Source organism: Gallus gallus, chromosome 1, assembly GCF_016699485.2.
Source record: "Gallus gallus isolate bGalGal1 chromosome 1, bGalGal1.mat.broiler.GRCg7b, whole genome shotgun sequence".
Lineage (NCBI taxonomy): Eukaryota > Metazoa > Chordata > Aves > Galliformes > Phasianidae > Gallus > Gallus gallus.
In genome coordinates this window covers 105,533,449-105,555,472 of record NC_052532.1, presented here as the reverse complement: position 1 = coordinate 105,555,472, position 22,024 = coordinate 105,533,449, and the positions used below count along the sequence as shown (strand labels likewise).

The 22,024-nt window shown below is 40.2% G+C and overlaps 1 protein-coding gene across 17 annotated transcripts; it reads left to right on the top strand.

Moving 5' to 3' along the window:
- Positions 1–65: 65 nt before the first annotated feature.
- On the top strand, positions 66–20,976 carry CRYZL1 (crystallin zeta like 1). 17 transcript variants are annotated; one of them, XM_046915053.1, is made up of 15 exons: positions 66–307; positions 1,485–1,556; positions 4,441–4,518; positions 5,045–5,117; positions 5,733–5,777; positions 9,993–10,061; positions 11,593–11,726; positions 12,532–12,643; positions 15,872–15,895; positions 16,912–17,010; positions 17,694–17,815; positions 18,137–18,242; positions 19,845–19,890; positions 20,544–20,686; positions 20,772–20,976. In XM_046915053.1, the coding sequence occupies exons 2-14, from the start codon at positions 1,491–1,493 to the stop codon at positions 20,641–20,643; spliced, it is 1,074 nt and encodes a 357-aa protein (XP_046771009.1). In that variant the 5' UTR covers positions 66–307; positions 1,485–1,490; the 3' UTR covers positions 20,644–20,686; positions 20,772–20,976. The 17 variants fall into 17 exon arrangements, with proteins under 17 accessions (XP_046771009.1, XP_040522235.1, XP_025000867.1 ...); XM_040666301.2 differs by lacking the exon at positions 15,872–15,895; XM_025145099.3 differs by having other exon boundaries at positions 15,875–15,895; positions 20,544–20,976.
- The last annotated feature ends 1,048 nt before the right edge of the window (positions 20,977–22,024 follow it).

Genomic DNA, 22,024 nt, shown 5'->3' with positions numbered 1-22,024 from the left:
CCGTGACGGGCGGCAGACCTCCGCCAATCAGAGGCTGCGAGTGCCGCGCGGACCCCGCCTCCGGCGGCCAATCGGGTCCGCTCTCGCGCTCAGGGGGTCAGCGCGCAGCGAGGGGAGACGGGGGCGACGGTGGCCGGGCTCGTTCCCCCCACAGCTCCAGTGGGACGCGCCCGAGGGGCGGGGAGAGGGGCGGAGCCGCGAGGAGGCGCGGCTTTGTGTTGCAGAATTAACTCGGCGCCTCTTCATTCTCCTTGCTCTTGACTGGGTTGCGCAGGGCGCTGCGGCCCACGCCTTTTCCCCGCCGGAGGTGAGCGACAGCTAACCTAGCCAATCCTGTTTCCGCTTTCACGCCGAGCGCCCAATCGCGAAGCCGCTCGCTTCGGCGGGGTGGAGCGTGAGGGCGTGACCCGCTCTCGCCGGAGGGCGCTGAGGTGGGAGCGCGGCGGAAGCAACGGTTTGTCGTGGCAACAGCCGGGCGCGGGGCCTGAGCTGTCGGGCGCGGCCGTGCCCTCCGGCCACGAGCCTCGGGTGGGGCTGCCGACCCTGGGTTGGGCTCCGGCTGTGCTCGGGGACTGCTGCGGGCGGCGGGCGGAAATACCGAGGGGGATACCGGGGGCGTTTGGCGGCCCGAGGGGCGGGCGGGTACCCGGAGAGGGGCGCTTGGCGGTGCGGCTGCGGGTTGTAGCCGGGCGTTGGCGCGGCAACGCGCTGCTCTTCGCTGACAGAAATGGCCGTGATGGGGCCGGGTGGTGGGTGCCAGCGTGAGGCCGGGCTGTCTCCCCATCTGTCTGTGCTCTCCTTCCCCACGGAACTCGAAGAGACCTGTTCTCAAAAAGATTCTTCTTCCTCGAGAGCAATGTATGCTAGAGAAGCTGGAGGAGGAGAGCAAAAACCTGAGTTGTGATGCTTGCTGTGTGTGAGGTTCCTGGTATTCCCGCAGCAGTTTTATTCCCTTTGCACTGCCTTTATCTGAGCTGCTCAAACCGCATGCCTTTGTGGATGACACGCTCCCCATCTACTGCTGGGCTAACACATCATCCATTGCCTTCTGCAGTACATCTCAGTCCCCAGCATTTGCTGCACTCTTGTCAACAACAGTGACGTAATGTGTTGTAGGTAACAGCTGAGGCGCTGGCACAGCTGCCCAGAGAAGCTGTGGTGCCCCATCCCTGGAGGCGCTCAAGGCCAGGTTGGATGGGGCCCTGGGCAGCCTGAGCTGGTGGGGGGCAGCCCTGCCCATGGCAGGGGTTGGGGTGGTGTGAGTTTTGAGGCCCCTTCCAACCCAACCCAAGCCATTCTATGGGTCTGTGATTCTATCATGCTTTATCTCTTTCTTTATCTGTTCTAAAACTTATCTGTAAGGCTCATCGTGTCTCTGTTGCTTGCAAACAATTGCTCTTCTGGTTAGAAATTAATGTAAAGCTTTAGTTGCTTATTTTCTCCGCGCTTACTGCGTGATTACAGTTACTGTGTCTTTTTTCCAGGTCACCATGAAGGCCTTGTATTGTCAGCAGAATTCATCCGGAGAGGAAATGACCTTTATCTTCCAGGAAAGGGTGAGTTCTGATCATAATAGCACAATTAATCATTCAGTGGAAGAAGGGAGTGAAACTTCAAAAAAAAGAAGAACTGGTGTTATCCTTGTGCAGGCTGGCAGGTAAATGAAGGTAGGAGATAAGTGTTTTACCATCATGACGCAGCACTTAGCAAGGGCTGTGCTACGTTTCTGTTTGCAGTTTTGCTATCCACATTTTAAAAGCAGCTTTTTTTCATTGCTGCGAAGCCAGAGTTCGTTTATTTTATGCTTCCATCCCTTGAGTAGATTTTCTGGTCACTGAAAAAGTAGAAATGTAGCTTGAGAAATTTACCGTATTTAAAGTGCCCCTGATGTTAATTTTCTGACTTCTTGCAAGTTCTTTGCTCTTTTTAGGGACTGAAATCACAGTGCAGCCTTTCTCTTAGAGGTGGTGGTAGTTCTCTGTGTAGCTAACGCATCTTCCTGCAGCTTGAAAGAACTAGAAGATAGCTACTTTTCTGTCAGATCTGGTAGAAGCTATTTTGCTGAACAGCCTTTGTCAGCTTGATGTAAATGTTAATTGAATAAGCATACGTGGAAGTTGGTGGCATGAGACTAAAACAGGATACCGACACATGTATATTGATGCAGTGTGAGTGTCTGAATGTAGAAAAACACGTACGTGGTTTTGAGGATGTGAACCCAGGGTTTTGAAATGAATCTCTTACAGATACAAAAGAAATTGCTGCAGATACCTATGTATATTTATGTAACGTAGATAGCTAAGTATACCTATGAGCCATATATCAAAATGACACAACATAGTCCTGATAAGAATCTTGCTTGAGTAGATGTAAAGTCGCAGTAATGAAGCGTGTTTAATGAATTGCTGGAAGAGAAAGATGCAATAAGATGGCTGATTATGATACAACGAGATGCATATTCAGTGAGCAATCTTAAATCCACTTATGCTGATCATTAAATAATGCTTTAGCTGAAGAGGTTTTTTCACCTCTCAGCAACACGTCTTTGGTCTCTTCCTTTTAATGGTTCTGGAGTTATGCAGTTATAAGGTGATATACATCAGCTTACTTACCCAGCTGAGAACTAGTAATTTTTCCAGATTAGTTTACATCTATGCGGTGGCTTCATGATTACTAGCTCCAACACTGAAGAGGGATGGGAATAGACATAGATGCTGCCAACAGGCAAACCCAGCAGCTCTGCTATAGTCATAAGTAAGCTAAATTAGACCTTCAAACTGCGCTCCTGTATTACATTACTTTTCTGTCCGCTTGCTTATTTTAAGCTCTTCAGATAGGTGCTAATTCTGCAGATGCTTTTACCGTGAGCAGTGCTGTGGAATCCTGATCCTAAATAGAAATAAACTTTGGAAAAATAATAATTATGAGGAAACCAGTTGACTGAGGAAATGTTAATGGAACAGCAGCTGGGTAATGAGAAGACAGTGGTTTGGATGAAGAATTTACATAGCAAAGTACCTTAAATGGTGCTTGGTTAAATTATAATATTGACATATTTAAGTTATGAAGTCATTAACGAGTTAACAGCACGAACATTTCGTTGTCTCTTCTTGTTCCCAAGGTTTGGATTCTTGTGATCTTTTCCTAAAGAAAAGCAATTTTACTACGTGCACTGTAACAGTATTCGGTTCACTGAACTGTATACACCATATATACAACACATCCGAAAGAAGATGTGACCTTGAATTTACATAAATTGCACAAATCGCTTCGATTTAGAAGTGTTGAGGTTTTGTGTTGTTTTTGTTGTTGTTGTTGCTTCTCAGCAACGCAGTACTCTTGTAGTTCAGCAGTGTAATGGCTTGGCTGTTTTGTAGAACAAAGAATGAGAACCCACTTTGGTCTGTTGGAGGAGGAGGAGGAGGAGGTCAGTCTCACTGCCAAAATCCCTTCCAATTTTAAATGAACACCGTGTGTTTAACTGAACGGTGGTAAGGAAAAGGTGCAGCTCCATACTCCTCTTCCTGAAGTTCCCCTTCACGTTGCTCAGCCTTGGAAAAGAGCAGCAGCTGTTTGTTGAGAATGGCTTTTAAAAATAAATCAAAGAAAGCTTAAACACTTAGAAAGGCGTCCTGTAGAAACAAAGCTGTAACGGCTTTCTGGTATGTGCTTCGCTTCCAATTCCAACAGAAGTTTACATCACAGACTGCAGTCTGTGATGGAAATGGATGGTTTTGCCTTCAGTGATTTACGTAGCTCTTTAAAAACTGCACAAAGTCAGCAGCTCAGAACTCAATGTAGCTAATTAAATGTTTTAAATTAGCGCTGCTCAACTGCTTGAGATCAGTGCAGGTCTCACTGCTAACACCAAAAGTTGGGATAGGCAAGGAGGTTTCCTTGGGCCTTCTTGTATATTAGGTGCCCATCATCTGTGGGACTCAACATCAGTCCTTACTGGTACAGCTTCGTTGGCATCATCAGGACTACTCGAACATTTACCTCTGTATGATAGCCCAGTATCTCAGACACATGTCAAAATTATCTTGAGGTTCTCCATCGCTCCCACAGCCTAGTTTTAATATTGTAAATCTACCTCCTTATATTTGCCAGGCAGGTAACTGCGTATTAAAATTGCTTGGGGTAAGGATCTGATATTTAACTTCCAGGGGAGAAAAGGCAAAAAAAAATACCTTCAGTAACAATGTAACAGTGGAGAATTAGAAAGGTTTTGTGGTCAGTTTGTAACAGTATGATACATGTACTCAAAATGCTGTTGTAAATCCAATGTGGTATGGGTTTCTTTTTCATTGAAAACAAATTATTGTTCTGACTGGGAAAGACTCTGAAACAAGGACTGTGGAAAAGTGTTTTTAAGAGCTTGAGAAGGATTCTACTGGCGCGTTCACGTTACATTGTATGATGTCTGTTTGTTTGTCCTAGGAAAACCTTCCTCCTACAGGAGACAATGACGTGAAAGTTCAAGTTAGAGCCTGCGCTCTCAGCTGGATAGACACAAAGGTATTTGCTTACCTTCTTTCCTAAAAGCCGGAGGTGTTTACAGTTTCCGTTGGAGTTCTAAGCCAGTGCCTTAGCTGCTAACTGGCACAATTCCATTTGTGCCATCTGAGGATATGGCTTTACTGCTGAGAAACAAGGGGCAGGATTGATGTGGTGTTCTTATGTATCTCTGTAAATAAAAGGCACCTGAATTTGTTTACTAATTTATGGAGAAACATCACAGTTTTCATTTGAGTTCTTACAGTAAAACCCTTTTATCATCCTCTGCATACTGACTTTAAGTCCCAGTTTGGCTTGTCAGCTAATGACTCAGGTTTTATTTCTTTTCCTTTATACGCTTCTAAATTTAAATGCAGAAATAAAGTTTTTAATATTAAATGAGGAATGCGTGTACTTTCTTTTAACCCTAATAATGTTTTGGTAGTGGCCCAGTTTTCCTATTTCGAATATGAAACACTTTAAGATCATAATAAACATGCAAATCTTGAGCCCTGGTGGGAAAGCTATAACCATCATTTTCATTTAGCTCCTGTCAGAAGTGAAATTGGAAAAGGAGCTTCTGCCTGTTGGTCGAGAAATTTCTGGAGTTGTATTGGAAGGTAAGCAGTACAATCTCCTTGTGAGAGTACGGAGCAAGAATTAAAGCCTGTTAATCCAGAATAAATAAATAGTGTTTGCACGGTACACCTTTAATAATAGGATCTACTATTTGTTTTGTTAATGAGGCTTTCCTTAGCTTAGTAATGGTACTGAACAGAAAGCAATGGGACCAAACTGTAGTGCTTGCATATCTGTTTGGAGCATTTAAAGAAATGCACTGCAGCTTTCTAAATAAAATATATTGAGATCTTAAGGTCTTAACTACGTATGCTGCAGCAACCTTTAAGTAATTAGTAAAAAGTATTTGTTGGAATAGTGAAGGCATTCAGGATCTTCAGCAGTGATTCGTTTGCATATCCACCTTTGATGTGTAGTTAAAGACTAGATCTTCCTAATGCGTGTGTCTGCTTGCATCTGACTGGGAATGGGGTGCCAAAGAAAGGTTCGTTTTCAGTATGTGCGTGTTCAATACAAAATGTACATTCTTCACTAGCATTAGGGGATCTTTAATTGTATGTGCTAGTGATAAGCAATGCTGTCAAATGCGTGCTTAATTTCAGCTGCAAATATTTATGCTGCTACCTTCTTCCTTCTATTCATATATTCTCCGTGAGTTGGGAGAAAGGTGTCCTTCTTTCAGCCTGATGATGAAGTAGCAGGTAAGTCAACACTTGTTTGCTTTATCAACTAATACAATTAATAATCGCTTTATAATGAGTGGTTGAGGTTATAGTCGTTGCTAAAGCTACAATTGAACGTGTATTTTCAAAGTTCTAGCTGCCATCACATGAATCAGCTCCTGTAAATGAAGATTTTAATCTCAAAGTATTCTCTTAGGGATGGTTTTTGGTTATTAGAGGCAGAAGTTCAGATCTCCTGCTAATGTGATCTGTAGTAGTCCTACTACATCCACTGAATCTTGAAGGATATACACTAGACATGCATGTTCGTGTGTATAAAATATACGTGCCAATTAGCCATGCAGAGTGAGTGTTCTAGAGGCAAGCAACTGAATAAATAGACAGTGATTAGTATTTATAACACTACCTTGATGCACGTAGGCTTCTCCAAAAGTAATGCCACCTATTTATTTCCACGGAAGCTACAGCAGACACAAAGAGCACGATAACACTATTTGATAGAACAAATTGTCAGCTCCAAAACACCCTCTCAACGTAGTCACTACCATTAGCAGTGCGTTCTCTCCATTGCTGAATGAGAGCCCATATGCCACGCTTGTGAAAATCTGCATCTACTGCTGGAACGCACCACCCACCATAATGAGTTCCTGATTAGGTAAAGAAATCATGAGTGGTCCTTGCTTGAATATACAGGTAGGTTCAATAGTTCTGTTGGATTTTCTGAGCTAACGAAAGTCCTTGCACGCCCTCAGGTGTTTTGCTAACATTTGAATAGAAATGCTAATTCAAATTGCTTATTTTTTTAGAATCTTTGTTTTTACTGCAAATTGAAATACTTATTACTGCAGCTCGTGAAAGTGGATTTTTTCCTCGCTTCCTTTACTTAAGATGGAGCCTGTGTTTTCTGCGCCAGCTGGGAGGTGGCTGGGATATTGTTATCAGGAAAGCCCATCAGATGGGCAAGTGGTAGTCGCTGTACTTTTGTGGTTTGGTTTTTTGTTGTTGTTGAAAATGGACTTCCAAGTCAAGCACGTGTGAAGTGCCTGGGGCTTTTCCTGTTGGAACTGTGGCAGAACTTAATAATTATTACTTATAATTATTATTATTAATTTACTATAGAAAGTCTAATTCTAACAGGTCAGAAATAGTATTCCAATTATGGGATGCACAAATGGCTCCACTTTGTTTATTAAAGCAGCACAATTGTGACCAAGCATTTTCAAGTCTTGTAAAACGAATTACTTTGAACGAGGAATAGTATCATTACTATGAACAGCACTGCTCGTTTGGTTAAAAATCTGACTCACGTATGCCGCATCTGTTGAATATTTCAAAATATTGGTTTCCATCACCTTTTGTGGTAGCAGAAAGAATGCAGTTTCAGTAAGTAATTAAGGAAAAAACACCCCAGAAAACCTATCTGTGAGTCTGAGAGAGCCAAGTGACATGAGTGACAGCCTAAGTGGCTGTGGGAAGGTGTTAAGGTTTTTGTTTGTTTCTGTGGGTATTTCTGTTTTAATTCTTTGTGAAATAAGACTTAGTTTCATTCTTATTCAAATACAGAAAAGTGGTTTGAAGCATCTGAGCTGCTTCAGTGTCCATCTTTAAGGGAATGGAATCAGTCATGCAATCTATACAGGGTTTGTGAGAAAAGCAGATTCGTTTTGTCTGATCTATGGGTTTATCCAAGTTGACTGCGTTGGTTTTTTTTATACTTCAATACCAAATGTTTTCAAACGCAGCTGCAGAAGAATCGAAATTACATTTTTGGAAAGAGGAAGGTAAAGGAAAACAGCATTAAATATTTTTAGCCCTGAAAGCAAGGAAGCCCTCTTCTTTGTTTTTAAACGCTGCAGTCTCACAACACTGCTTATCAAACAGCTATTCATTCTTATGTATCCAGTATAGATGCTGTAAAGATGAAACATGGGAGTGAAGTATTTTTTCCTATAGCAAATCTGTTTTTTATAACAAGCATGTTTCCCAGTTATTGTTGAGAGCTTATTTTTAATTAATAAATGAACAGATTTGAAAAAAAAACACAGCTATTACCAAATGGTTTGGTTATCTCTGTACTTAGTAACATCAAACTGTCCCAAACTATGCCATATCTTTATCTAAATTGTATAAAAAGGCCTGTCCTACTGTCAAAGAGTACAGTCCTGCTTTATGCTTCTGAGTTCATGAGAAATAATGTGGCAATATTGTCCTTATTTATAAATCTACTCTTTCATGTGCTACTCATACTGTGTTCACTGGAACTACCTGGTATGTTACCTCTTCAATCTGTACCTAAAGTCATACCAACTGTCTCTCAGTTTTGAAGTTTTTTTTATCCTTCTTTGACCTTCCAGAAGAGATTGTTTATCTACATAATGTATTCTTTTTACAGAGCCTTATGTTTGGTTACGATAAACAGAGAGAACTCAGACCAGCCGTTTTGAGATTCGTTATTGTCTTGTCAAAGTTAGTGCAGGAGAAAATAGAGAGAGCTACATCAGCTGTAACTAGCTGGAGACATGAACCTGAATACATGAACCTAAGTATCTGTTTAAATATTATGATGGTTAGCCAATTTGAGCGTCAGTTCTACATGCCTCGTTACTGAATGAATAAATGAAGGCATGAAAGCCCTACACCATGTTGAGTATTTCTGACAAATAAGGTGAAATATCTGAATTTGTACTTGTCAAATGCTTGACGTGTATAGCATGCGTAACACAAAGGTCCCTACTTGATGTTGGAGCTTCTGGAGGTGTTGTTGAGGTATTTTGACTTAAGGGTGCAGTTATTTAAGAAGCCATACCTCTTTGATCAGTGTAAGGGTCGTATTTTTGTGCATGGTTTTAGAGACGCTGGAATCAGTGTGAGTTGACAGTAATGTGTAATGACTCCTTGGAGGCCGTAACACACATTATCTTCTGACACTTGAGACTCTAGTGACTTGTACCTGATCTGTTGCATCTCTTGAGAAAAGAACATCTTCATGTATTATTTGTTTTGCATTTCCTGTTTTGAGATTTAGAATGACAACTGTTTTAGGTGGGAAGGCTGTTTTAGTTTACTATAAGGATTTCCTTGTTAACATCTGAAATATGATGTTGTGTTAATCATCAAAATCTAAGTGCTTTAGGATAGAGGATATATTTCTTAGGAACGTTGTTCTTTCATAGATGTTAGCATTCTGTATATTGCTTTAAACAGAGGATAACTAAGTTGTGAAAGTAAAATGGAATCGATAGTGATGTTGTAAAGAAGGTATGTTCTGAGAGTGTTGCCCTTCTTGCATTATTTCTTAATAGCTGCTGAAGCTGTCTACTTGGGACACTTTATTGTTGTTCTATTAAAAAAAAAAAAACTTTGAGAGATTTGAAAATAGATACTGAGCCCATCCTTTTTGAGTGGAAGCTATGAAAGTTTGGTGGAAATATCAGCCGTGTTTGCTGAGGATTATCTGATGAGGCCCTTGGTTTGATTTAAATGGAGTGTGAGATTTGAATGGGGGAGGAAGCATTAAGCATCTTACCTGGGAAAGAGGACACACAACTTCAGAAGACTGATTGGATGCCAGAACCTATTGCTTATGTACCTTCTTTTTTGGCCAGTGGAAGGACTGTTGTAACTCTTCTTCTGTCCATTCTGTGTTTGCTTTTTGTCTTCCTTGGGTGTTTCTTATCTTTAATTCCTCTTCTGCATTCCAACTGTTGAAAACTTATTGTCACTCATTCTCGGTTGTTCTTCCTCTGCTCCTTTTTGTCCTTTTTTTTTTTAATTGCTCTTGCCAATGGCATACTTACCTCTGGTCTTCCATCCTGGTGACTGTAGCCATAGCGTGGCTTGGTCTGCAATTTGAGGGCCCAATTTTCTTTCCCATTAGCCATGGTCCAGAGCAGAAAGCAGAGCACTAATCAGAGTGCTGGCAGCATGAAGTGTGTTCAAACATGACCAGACAAAAATTAACAGTGCTTGTAGCAAAAAGCATTATGTCCCAATTATTTATCTCCCTGACCTCAAAGTGCTGTTTGGAGTACCTCTGGAACAGTCTTGTGTGCTCTTCCCCATTGAGGTTACAGGCTCTTACTTTACCAAGTTCTCTTAAACTACCGTAAGCCTGAAAAGAGAGCAATTGAACCACAGCCCAGGTGGAACCAACAATTTCATTACGTGCTTGTTTTGGTTATAATGTATGCCTGTTTGAAATTAAAGGTCTGTGTATAATCTTCTTTTCCCCAGGAATTTTGCCTCTGGATTCTGAAGAGTCTGGCCTTTGTGAAGTTGTTCTAGTTCATGAGCATTATTTGGGTATGTAGTTTATATGTTTTGCTAATATATCTTATGATACCTTTGGAATTCAGTTTGGCTTTTCTAATGGAGAGCTCAGTAATTTGAACTTTTAAGCACATTTTCTAGCAGCATTCAGGCATCCTATCTACTCCGCCTATTTGTAAAAGCATTGAACACCACGTACTTTCAGAACCTGTTTCTTTCCTGTTATCGTTTAATGGGTTAATGTTTTGCCTAAACCATTCAAGCAGACTCATCTTTTTTATTTCCTTCTAACTTGCTTCACTTTTTATTTCCTTCTCGTTGCTTCACTTTTATTTTCCTTCTTTTTCCACACCTAATCTGTCAAAAAAAAAAATTAAGTAAAAAATTTGCATTTTTTCCTCAGTTTGATCCAATCCAGGATCATCACTTGTGACTATACTAACAGATGGGATAAAATTAGGAGGCTATAAATTGGAGAAAGGAATTTTCAGAGATTGAGGATCCTGGAAAACCCTGTACCGAAACGTTCTTTTCAATTGCTGTGACTTTCCAGTTTCCACTTCCTGGGCATGGAGTGTCTTTATGTATGGGACACTGAGTTTAGGAATCTCTGTGCTTCTCCCACCCACTTCTTGTGTTACTTGAGAAAACTACTCTTGCTCAACTTTGCCTCTGTTGTGTTTCTACGACTGTCTGTGATCTCAGCCTCTACAGTCAGGAGGGGACTCCTTTAAATTTGTTTATGCCAGTACTAAATCTTTGTTTTACTGTTTAAAATACGACGAAAGATCATTTCCGTGGTTGATTTTTTAATATACGTGGGATAAATGATACTTGTTTGTGTTAACTTGTTTGGGAAATAAGTCTTTCTGACTGGCTTTGGCCGTTTTTGTGAAGGAAGCTACGAACTCATGGGGATGCAAAAAGTTTGTTCCTTCTGATATTTAAAAGTACAAATACAGAGATCTTTGCTGTCTTATAACTATTGGCAATTGCTGTCAGCTGAAAACGTTTGCTTTTTTTTTGTTTGTTTTTCTTTCCTCTCCTTTCTTAACTGTCAGTGCTTTACTCTGTGCTTGGTAGTACCAACTGGCACAAAAGAGTCGGTGCCGATGATAATTCCTAGCATTCTTTTCCTGCATGTGGATAAATGTTCTTGGGTGATTGCATTGCTTATGTTGTTACATAGCTCCCCTGGTTCAGACTTAACTGTCAGTTCCAAAGAGGTAATAGAGGCAGATCAAACTTTTCAAGTCTCCCTTTCTAGTGCCTTGGTAGGATGGTGCTTGCCTGCTTCATTCTATGCCAGGCTTTTGGCTGCTCTGTGGTGATTTTCTCATTTACTGTCAAACTCTCTGCTAAATCATATAATTTGCCTACATTATAAATGATGCTTGAACTTGGGATTTCTAATTTACAAAGCCGTCCACTAGTTCTGCCTCCGTAGGTGTTTAAGCATGTGGATAAAACTGGAAAACACTTCTACTGTCTCGAGTGAAATGTTGGGGATTTGTTGCTTTTCTTTTTTTCTGTGTCTGGTTTTATTTTTCTTTCTGCCATTTAGTTCATAAACCAGAAAAAGTTTGTTGGGTGGAAGCAGCGGGGACTGTTCGTGATGGTGTCCGAGCATACACAGCTTTACACTACCTTTCACAAGTCTCTCCTGGAAAAACTGTCCTTGTCATGGATGGAGCGAGTGTAGGTAACAACTGTGTAATAATAATAAAACAATTGCAGTACGGATGGCCTCTGCCATAGCAACAGTCTTATCACCAGAAACATTGGATTTTTTACTGCATACTAAGCTTATCAAACTCTATTCTATTCCTGTCAGTGCCCTTAGCTTAATGGATTAGTGGAAGGGCCCTCCCACGTGAGATGCTGAGCCAAGAATGACAATCCTTACACGCTCTGTGGGCAGTGATGAGGTAGTTCTTTTCTGCTGTTTTATTCTGACAGTTTTACGCTAAGCCTTGAGGTGTAACTGGGGGTGAGTGCCTTAAGTTTTCATTCCTGTCCCACCAGTGTGTTTTAACTTTCTTTAGATATAAATAATTTCATTTGTATTTCTGCAATCCGTACTGCTGATGAGGATGCGGACCTTGCCACAGCCAAGATTTGTTAATGTAAATGCACATGGAGCTCTTTTCTTGGTTGCACTTCTTCCTTCAACGATCAAGTGAGCGCAAAGCTAGGAGTTACAATTGCAGTTACAGTACTTACGTTTTTAAGCTATTTTGTTGAGGGGGAGACCTGTTAGCTCCTACGTTTATTCATAGCTTTCCAGACAAGGAAAAAGATTCTTTGGCTTCATTTGGAACTGAAGCAGGTCTGTGAATATTCACATTCTCGGTTCAGATTTTATTAAAGGTGTAAGTTCACTTTTGGATATTCTTCTGACTTCTCATGACTGTCTTCGCAATATAACCTTTCTTGAATTCTTTCTGTAAATAAGCCCATCTGCTTCTTTGTTGTTTGTTTGTTTGCTTGTTTTTGTCTCCAGCCATTTGGTACAATAGCTATTCAGTTAGCACAGCATAGAGGAGCTAAAGTAATATCTACTGCCTACAGTCTTGAAGATAAGCAGTACCTGGAGAGGCTTAGACCTGCTGTGGGTAAGTTGTGTTCTTCAGTACTAAAGTTTAAGCTTAAGGAGGACTTCCTGAAATTCTTTTACTCTGGAGGCTTATTTCAATAGCTGAAAACTGAAACACAGATTTATAAATAGTCAAATCAAATAGTTTTAAAACTTATTTTGTACTCTATACATATTTAAATTCTCTTTCAGGCGTACTTAATGGAATTTTTATTTTTAATTTAATTTTTTATTCTCCATTATTCATCATTATGGTGATGACTGTCTCTAACTACTTTCCATCTCACGTAGTGCTGACTTCAGTGCTCACTTTTGGCCTAGCTGCTCAAAAACCTTTTCACTTGATAAAATTGTTGCTTGTGAACAAGAAGAAAGCATTGCTAGATCACGAGTATCACAGGCTGTAATCTATGTACCCGAACCAGAGTTCACATATAATTATATGCTTGAGATCAATTCTTAATCAGACTCCAATTTCTTCCAGTAGCATTTTATCAAGCTGTGTGGCAGCCGTTTCAAGTACTGTTGTAGCTGTAAAATGATGCATGTTTTACAGTAGTTGGATGTTCCAACGCTTCATTGGACTTTCACATTTGCTAAATGAGCTTTGCATTAAAGAAGATACTTGTATTCACCTGTGACTTCTAATTCTAGCCTGATACTTCAGGTTTTCTCTTTTTCTCCTTCAAAATAAGAATGCTACTTGAAATGTGGGAAAAGGCTCAGTAAAAGCTCCCAGCATCTTTTCTGATCAACTTTTGGTATTCCAGTGCTGCAAAGTTGAGGAATAGAAGTTGAGTAGAATATTTCTTTATCCAGACTGTTCTCAAATAAAGGATAGTATTACATTAGATACACAGATTCCAGATTAATTGCAGCCCGTGAACTCTGCCGTAAAGTGAACAAAAGGTTAAAACTGGTTTCTGACGCTTCCTCTTCAAAATGCTGAGACTGCCACAGTATAATCAACAAGTTCAAATTCTTAAATGTGCCATTTTTTTTTTTGTCATTCAAAGAAGTATGCGTAAAAGTAGTGGTGGCTGTTGTAAGAATGTCTTGGTTTAAGAGTAGTTTTGTGGAGTCAGTTACATCTGCATAAATTACAGTCACATGAAAATACACATGAGTTAAGATGAGATCTGATTTCAAAAGATAATGTCAATTGTCTCTGACTCCTTTCTCCTCTGTTGTTTTGCTTAGCAAAATTATTTGCAGTCTTGGCTTTCTGAGTGGAGAATTACGGCAGTTCTCAAATCCCATCTCTAGGTCTGAGTGACTTGCTAAAACCCGGCATTGCTGACATGCAGGTGCACTTCCTATTGTCCTTATGTTCTCCCTGCTGGCTCAAGAATCATAAGCTAGCAGAGCAATGAAATAAGCCAGACAGCTGTTCTTTAGACGCCGAGAGAACAGAGTTCTTGTCAATTTGAATTCCTTTCTGGCTCCTGAGAACAGAACTGGCAGTGGAAGCACAGAGCCAACATAGTATGCATGTGCATTCTGGGGCTGCACGTTCACACACATCTGCACTGTTGGGGAGTGATTCACTTCCAGCCTACCAAGCAAGCATTTGGCTCTTCCTGTAGTAGCTTTGGAGTGCTGATAATGCAGCAGGAAGTGGAGTGCTGTGCAGAGGTTCTTGCACAACAGGAAGGAGAGAGGCGTTTTTTGCTGTCTGACCTTAATGATCTTCAGCAGGGTGCTGCCAAGTGTTGTGTTGGGAATGTAATCGTTCCTCTTAGGACCCTCCAGATTTGTGTGGATAGATGTTTTATATTTTATATTTCTTTCAGTAATCCCTGGAGGAATATATTAGTAGTATGGGAAGTATGCTGATGCCCACGTTTCAGACTAGAGACTAAATATTAAATAATGGGATGAGTTAATGTTAGAGAATGAAAGATATATGTAAGAAATATATACATCCACACACGTGCATCATAGAATCATAGTTGGTTGGGTTGGTTTTTAGGTTTTGTTTTGTTCAAACCCAATATTGAGCTTTCATTGAATTAATTCTTGGTAAGAACTCATCTGTGATTTCATGGCTCTCATGACTACATTCAGCAAACCAAACAGCAGATCTTCTGTGTGGCAGTTTTCAAAGTCTGTAGCAGAAATTGCTGGGTGAGAGTCAATTCTGGGAGGAAGCTGCAGAAATGCTGCTATTTCTACTTCTCATCAGCAGTGAAGGAAGAGAAACTGAAGCCTTTTTGCCGGTCAGAATGATGTTACCTTAGAAGTTGTGCCGATCACAGGAGGAGAAACTGAACAAATTTGCAAATGTTTTGTGAGGAATTTTGCCTCAATTAAGGAGCTGTAGGAAATGATATTATAACTTGATGCTCATCGTTTTACACACTGGAGAGAAATTGTTGCAGCATTTTCAGTGCTGTCTGGGATTGACTTAAGTAACAAAACAGATTTTTTTTTTTTTTTTCTGAACTGAAATCAGAAAATGGTCACATGGGTTGGACTATTGCCTTCCTTTTGATAGCTTCTGAGTCTATTAGATCAAAATTATTCTCAAGAATTGAAGCTATATTCGTAATTCTTTTTTACTACATTGAATTGCCTGCTTGAGAAAGTACCTTTAAACTATTAACTGAGGAAACTATTTTGTTGTCATACAATCATCATAGAATCATAGAATGGCCTGGGTTGAAAAGGACCACAATGACCATCGGGTTTCAACCCCCTGCTATGTGCAGGGTCGCCAACCACCAGACCAGGCTGCCCAGAGCCACATCCAGCCTGGCCTTGAATGCCTCCAGGGATGGGACATCCACAACCTCCTTGGGCAACCTGTTCCACTGCGTCACCACCCTCTGCGTGGAAAAACTCCCTCCTAACATCCAACCTAAACCTCCCCTGTCTCAGTCTAAAACCATTCCCCCTTGTCCTATCACTATCCACCCTCGTAAACAGCCATTCCCCCTTCTATTTATATGCTCCCTTCAAGTACTGGAAGGTTATAGTTTTTTTGTTTGTTGTTAATTTGAATACAGGAAATGTTACTATCAAATTACTATGAAGTTATGACCATGTGTGTTGGTTTTGGCCAGATGGTTTGATTGCAGTGAAAAATATTAAATGATTGAATTTGAGAATTTGAATACACCTTAGTATTTCAAGGGGGTGGGGTGGGGGGGAGGTGGAAGCAGTATTTCTTAATAATCTTCTTAATGATCAGTTTCTTGCAATTTTTCTTCTCTTTTCACTCCTCGTCCCCGTGCTTAAATTCAAGAAGGTATGCGGCAGCCTTTAGTGAGTAAGTGCGCTTTGCAAATTTGAGTTTAATCCATCATGCTTTGGAAACGGGCCTCTAAATTTCATTATTCCAGTTGTCATTTTGTCGAGAAGTCTTTGGCCTTTATAGTTTCTATAGAAGAAACGCAGCTTCTGCTTCTCCATCCTTGTTGTTCCTGATGCTTTCCTTTCTTTTCATATCCATCTGTAAGTAAGGTGTCGTTCATACCTGAGAAAAAAATACATCAGTGACTTTCAGATCAGGATTATTTCAAAAGGAGATGTAGGAACTTCTATCTGCATATTTATTTAATGACCCAAAGGGTCATTCACATTTTTTAAAAATAATGCATTAGGTAATACCTTTAATCAGCTTATCCATTCCATGAGATAGGTGACGGTGCTACTAAGCATTATTTTAAAAAGAAAATGGATATAATGAGATTAACAATCTTGCTGGAATCATCAGAAAAGTCAAGTCACCTGCTCATTAGTGACTGAGCTTATTGGGCTTTTACGCATTTACTTCTGATGGTGAAGACAAGACTCCATGTTAGGAAGAAATACTGAATCAGAATCGCTAAGGTTGGAAAAGACCCACAGGATCACCCAGTCCAACCATTTGCCCTTCACCAATGTTTCTCACTAAACCATGTCCCTCAACACAACATCCAAACGCTCTTTGAACACCACCAGGCTCGGTGACTCCACCACCTCTCTGGGCAGCCCATTCCAGTGCCTGACCACCCTTTCAGAGAAGTAGTATTTCCTAACGTCCAGCCTGAACCTTCCCTGGCACAGTTGAAGTCTGTTTATGAAAAAAAAAAAAAGGGGGGGGTAAAGTTTTATTTGTGGATTAAATTTAATCAGTGTTTTTGTGTTGGTTTTCCCTGTATTGGAAAATGAAAAACTATTGATTGAGCTTTCTGACTTAGCTACAAACTTGCTAATAATACAGAAAATGGGAAATCTTCATTCTGCTGTGAATCTAAACTCTGTGGTTTTATTGTAATCAGTTGAATGTATTGCTTTGTCTAGCTCGGGTGATCGATGTGTCAAATGGAAAGATAGACGTGGCAGAAAGCTGCTTGGAAGAAACAGGTGGCTTAGGAGTGGATATTGTTGTAGATGCTGGAGGTATGTAACTGATACAAACCTGGTGCTCAGAGTAGCACGAAGTGTGTTCTATTATTTCCAAGTAGTATATGTGGAAGTTACATCAGCTCAAAACTCTGTGTCATCGCTTGATCCCATTAATTTGATGTATGTGTCTTTACTCAAGAGACCTCCTTCAGAAAGATCTGGTTAAGAACTCCTCGTATTACCTCTAGTGGAAGTATCTCAAAATCTTAGAGATCAGCTAAATTGGTCTGAAATGCTTCTTCTCAACTTAGAGCTGAAAAGAAGTGGTTTTTAGAAGTAGATCTGTGACGTCATTGTTTATACTACCTTAGTTGATCATCCTAAAACAATCAGAATAGCTGAGAAGTCTGAAGCTACTGTGTCTAGCTGCAATAAGGAAAGAACTTCTTAGTCCCACTGAAATATCTTAAAAGCAGATATTGTATTGGATTTCCTGAATCTTCTGCTGTCTCTGATAGTCTCATGAGGCCAACAGCGGAACTGAATTCCAGTTCTGTTCCAGGCAGCCGTCATGCAGTGTGTGCATTCAGATGAATATATTGCAGCTCTTTCGTATCTTAAGTCATGAGGATGAAAGAACCCCAAGATGCCTGTTTTTCAGTATGGGAAGAGATAAACATTTCATTTTTGACAGTGATTGTCTTCTTCTGAGCTTGAATGTCCTTTTATTTTTCCAGTAAAATTATATAGTGCTGAAGATGAATCAACTTCAAAATCACAGTTACTGCCTCATAAGCATGATATCATCACTCTTCTTGGTGTTGGGGGAAACTGGATAACAACAGAGAGAAATCTTCAGGTAAAGAGGCTGTATCAATCAGCAAGTTTGTTTATACTGTAGTACATGACTGAATGGCTACCTGCTATTAAATGCCATCAATTTTCATGTAAGGAGATTTTCGTGGCCAGAAAATGAAAAGCATTCCAGTTTAGTAATGCTCTTTTTTATGTTTTCCTTTGTGACAATTTTGGAACTCCCTTCTCTAACATAGTAAGTTAATATCTTGTCTGTTAATTATTGTTTGTTTGTTTTATAACCATAAATATAAATTAACCACTTAATCTTTATTTCTGTACAGGAAAATATAACTAAATAACATATTTCTTCATTCTGTTTAAGCTGGATCCTCCAGACAGTCATTCCTTGTTTCTTAAAGGAGCCACAGTCTCCTTTCTGAACGAGGAGATATGGAACTTGTCCAATATAGAGCAGGGGAAGTATCTCTATATCCTTTTGATAATTTTGAGTACTGACTGCTGAGGAGTGGATGGAAATATAACAGATAAACTAACTAATAAATCATCTTCTGTCCCCTCCTGTAACCTCAGGCTTAAGGTCAGCACAGAGAAGCGTTCAATGTAACTACAGTATAACCTTTGTACTTAAAGCTAGTCTCTGTATACTTTCTGAATAGGAAGTAAAAAGTAATGGTGAAAGGCAAAAATGTGTTGTGGAAAAAATAGTGATTTTGTTTGAGACAGCCAATTAAGTGAAGCTTTACAGGTTTTTACATTGTACATAAAATATTTTGGATATATATATATTTTTTGTTCTGTTGAGATGTATCACCTGTAAATTTTAATGCAATCAGATTAACTGTAAGCGTTAAGATATTTTGGCTTTGGAATCTTCCTCTTATCTGCAGTGTTATGTGCATAACATTTAATTGAGTGAAGATGTGGGTGTGGAAAGAGGTGTGCTGCCTTCATTTGCATTACCAACGTGTGGCCTTAAGGAGGTGGACCTGGAGCTTTTTGCTGATGGGATGGTGTTCAGTGGGTTGCTTCATGGAATGGTTGTGGCTTTAAGGACCCTCCCTGTTCTGCACTGCAGATTGAGATCTGCTGAATCACTTTTGCAGCTTAGCAGAACAGTGGAGGCAGGTGAGGATTAAGTCATTACGCTTGTCAAAGGACTGACTATACTGCGAGGAAGTCCTCCCCTCCTCCACTGAACTGCAAAGTAGATAAGGCAAGGTCAGGCACACCGAGGGATCTATTTATGGGATATAGGATATCAAACATAGCATTATCTTCTGGTACTTTTGTTGAACTTAAAGTAGGCTGACTAAAACATACCTTTTTCTGTTGTCTCCCCTAATAACCACAGCACATTTTATCACCACTTCTTTAAAAGCTGAAAGGAAAAAAATCTGCGTTTTAATAGCTCTGCATCTTGTGAAATTCTTGAGCCCATGGCATTGATGCCTTACCTGAAGAAATCACAAGGTGATCTTTTTAAAATGGCTTGAGCTCCAAACGTTAACCAGGTTACTCTTAAAATGAAAGAAGGAACATCATTTTTTCAATGTTTCGTATAAACACTGTCCGTTGCCTCCCTACAAATGTTAGGTGTTAGCACAGAGATTCCTTAAAGGTGCACAGTGTTGCTCCAAGAACATATAAGCTCTGCTACACTCCAAACTTAATTTTGCTGCAGTTTTTTTGTCTCAATTTTCTGCATGAACAGTAGAGGTAGTTTAATCAGTACCAAAGTCAGTTGTCTTCAGTCTGCAGCAAACGTGCAGTTGCCATTCTGATTACTTAGTACTGTGCTTTACTTCCTGTAGACTGTGTTTGCCTACTGTAACTCTTTGCTTTATTTTATTTTTTTAAATTCTCCTTTTTTTCATTTCTACAAGCCAGGAAAGGTTATTCTGATATATAAGCACATGTGTAGATCTGAAGTAATGGTTGGAGTTACGGTTCATTTTTGTTTTGTCTCGTTCCTGCTGGTTTCATGTGAATAGTGGGCTCTTAGCAGCAAACCCAACTGTTGAAAGAATTATCTGTAGATATGCTGTTACCTTGACAGAGCTCGTAGATACGCATCTTAGAAGATATAATGGAGAAATTATCAAGTAGTGTTTTCAGGTAAGAGAGATGATTACTCTTTTTTTAATTGAGATTATGGAGTAGAAATCTCTTGACAGCAAAGCAGATCTATGTTGAGATGCTGAGGAAAGGATTCCTCAAATAGCCTACGTGGAACTGTTTGTGATCTGTTCATAATGTAGAGGGTTAAGCCTGGGGAAACTTGGTAAAACCCCTGATTTTGCTGATGGCAAAATTTAGCAGAGGCAGCACATTCTTTTCTTGGTGGAGGAAGAGCATATATCTGGCTGCTCAGCAATGTGTCTGACTGAGAAATGGTGTTGACTGTAAAAGACAGTAGGTCTGTCTGATATTCCTTTGTAAGAAGAGTGACAGCGTTATTAGATACGCCCGTAATGAGGTTAGAATGGAATATCCTTTCTATTAATGTGGGTCAACGGTGTTGCTGTAGGGCAAAAGCTTTCCCACCACCACCTTTTCCTCATGTGAAGGATATATATTTATTTTCTGTTTCCAGTTTGCTTAAGGGCTCTTTCATTCTTTTGCGAATCCAGGCAAAGCTGTAAAACTTTCATTGTGTTTAAGGAGTAAAGTTTACATAGTGAAAGTAAAGTCTGTAGCAGTAGTTCTAGAATGTTATTATTGATCTGAGCATGCTCAGCAGACCAGTCTGACATTCTATTCCATTTCAGGCCTCAGCTGGATGAACCGATCCCCTTGTATGAAGCCAAAGTTTCTATGGAAATAGTTCAGAAGAATCAAGCAAGAAAAAGACAAGTCATTCAGTTCTAACATATGAATTCCTGACTTCTAAGCCCATGGAAGATAAAGAAACGTAATGTATTTCAGAAGTAAATAAGTCTACACTTTCAAGTAACCAGAATTCTGTAACCAGAATTTAAATATCTTCTGTTCCTCAGCACAAACGGTCTGTGAAGCTCCTGGGACTTAAGATGCTTTTTGATCTGGTTGAGTAAAATGTTCCCATCAGCAACTTCTTGGACAGATGGTCTTGACGCACAAATCTTGACTGCCCTGCCCTCATTACAAATGTCAGTAACATCTACGGGCAATCTCCCTTGCTGCTGTTTTTCAACTATAAGAAATTAAAGGGGAAAAAAGAAATGCTGGTGGTGTTTTTTGTTTGAGTTTGTTTGTTTTTAGTTCTCCCTTCTGTATCCCTTATCAATAGTCCCATTTGCAGTGAATTGCTTTTTATTTTTTGGCTGCATTAAGACTGAGCAGTGTCTGTAGTATGCTGAAGGTCTTCGATTATCTTTAAAATTGCTGTTACGTAGCTGAAAGGCAGGATGGGAAATCCATTGGGATTGGCAGGGATCCTAGAGGGGAGAGATGGTACTGAGAGCAGGAGTTCCCCCGTTGCTGGTTTTCTTCATTTTAGCAACCAGAAATGGTAAACTTGTCTTAGAATCTACAGTCCAGGAGCTCATACAGTTGTGTGATTCTGAAGTTTTGAGATACTTCATGTATCTTGTTACTGTAATGTTATATATATATATATATATTTTTTTTTTTTTTTTCTTTCCTGTGAGATCCTTGTATTCTGTACACTTTCACTTCTTCCTTTTTAACCTCGGCCCCATTCCTAGAACAGATCAGTAGGGAGGGAACTGCTGCGGTATTTTTTTTTTGGTGGTGATGGTGGTGGCTGTTGTTTTTCTCAAAGCATGTTGCTTCCTCCTTGCTTTAAGAGCACACTTGTTTCAAATGTGCTAGCCATAGCTGAAGTTGCCTGTGTTTAGGCTTCCAGCTGGATCAGATCCTGAAACAAATATCCATTTACTTGAGGCATTAGCTGCCTAGTGCTGCTAGCAGTTGGCTGAGGTGTCTCAGCTTTTTCTAATGTTCTTTAATAATGCTAGCTGTAGATTTAGATGTACTTGAACAAAAGGGTTCATAAGGACCTCTAAGCAACTCTTTCTTTCTTTCTTTCAAATGTTCGTTGACAGATGTAAGCAGTCTTGAGTTGATAGCAAGGCTGTGCAGCTCCTGGAGCTATAAAATAACCCAAGAAAGGCACGCACCTCAGTGCTAGCTGGGTGCCCAGCCGACAGCCCAACACAGCCTTGCAGCATATCGGGGTGAGAGCAGTGCCAGCAGAACTAAGCTCGGCCCAAGCTGGAGTAGCCCGGCTTTCCTAGGGTTTGTTGAG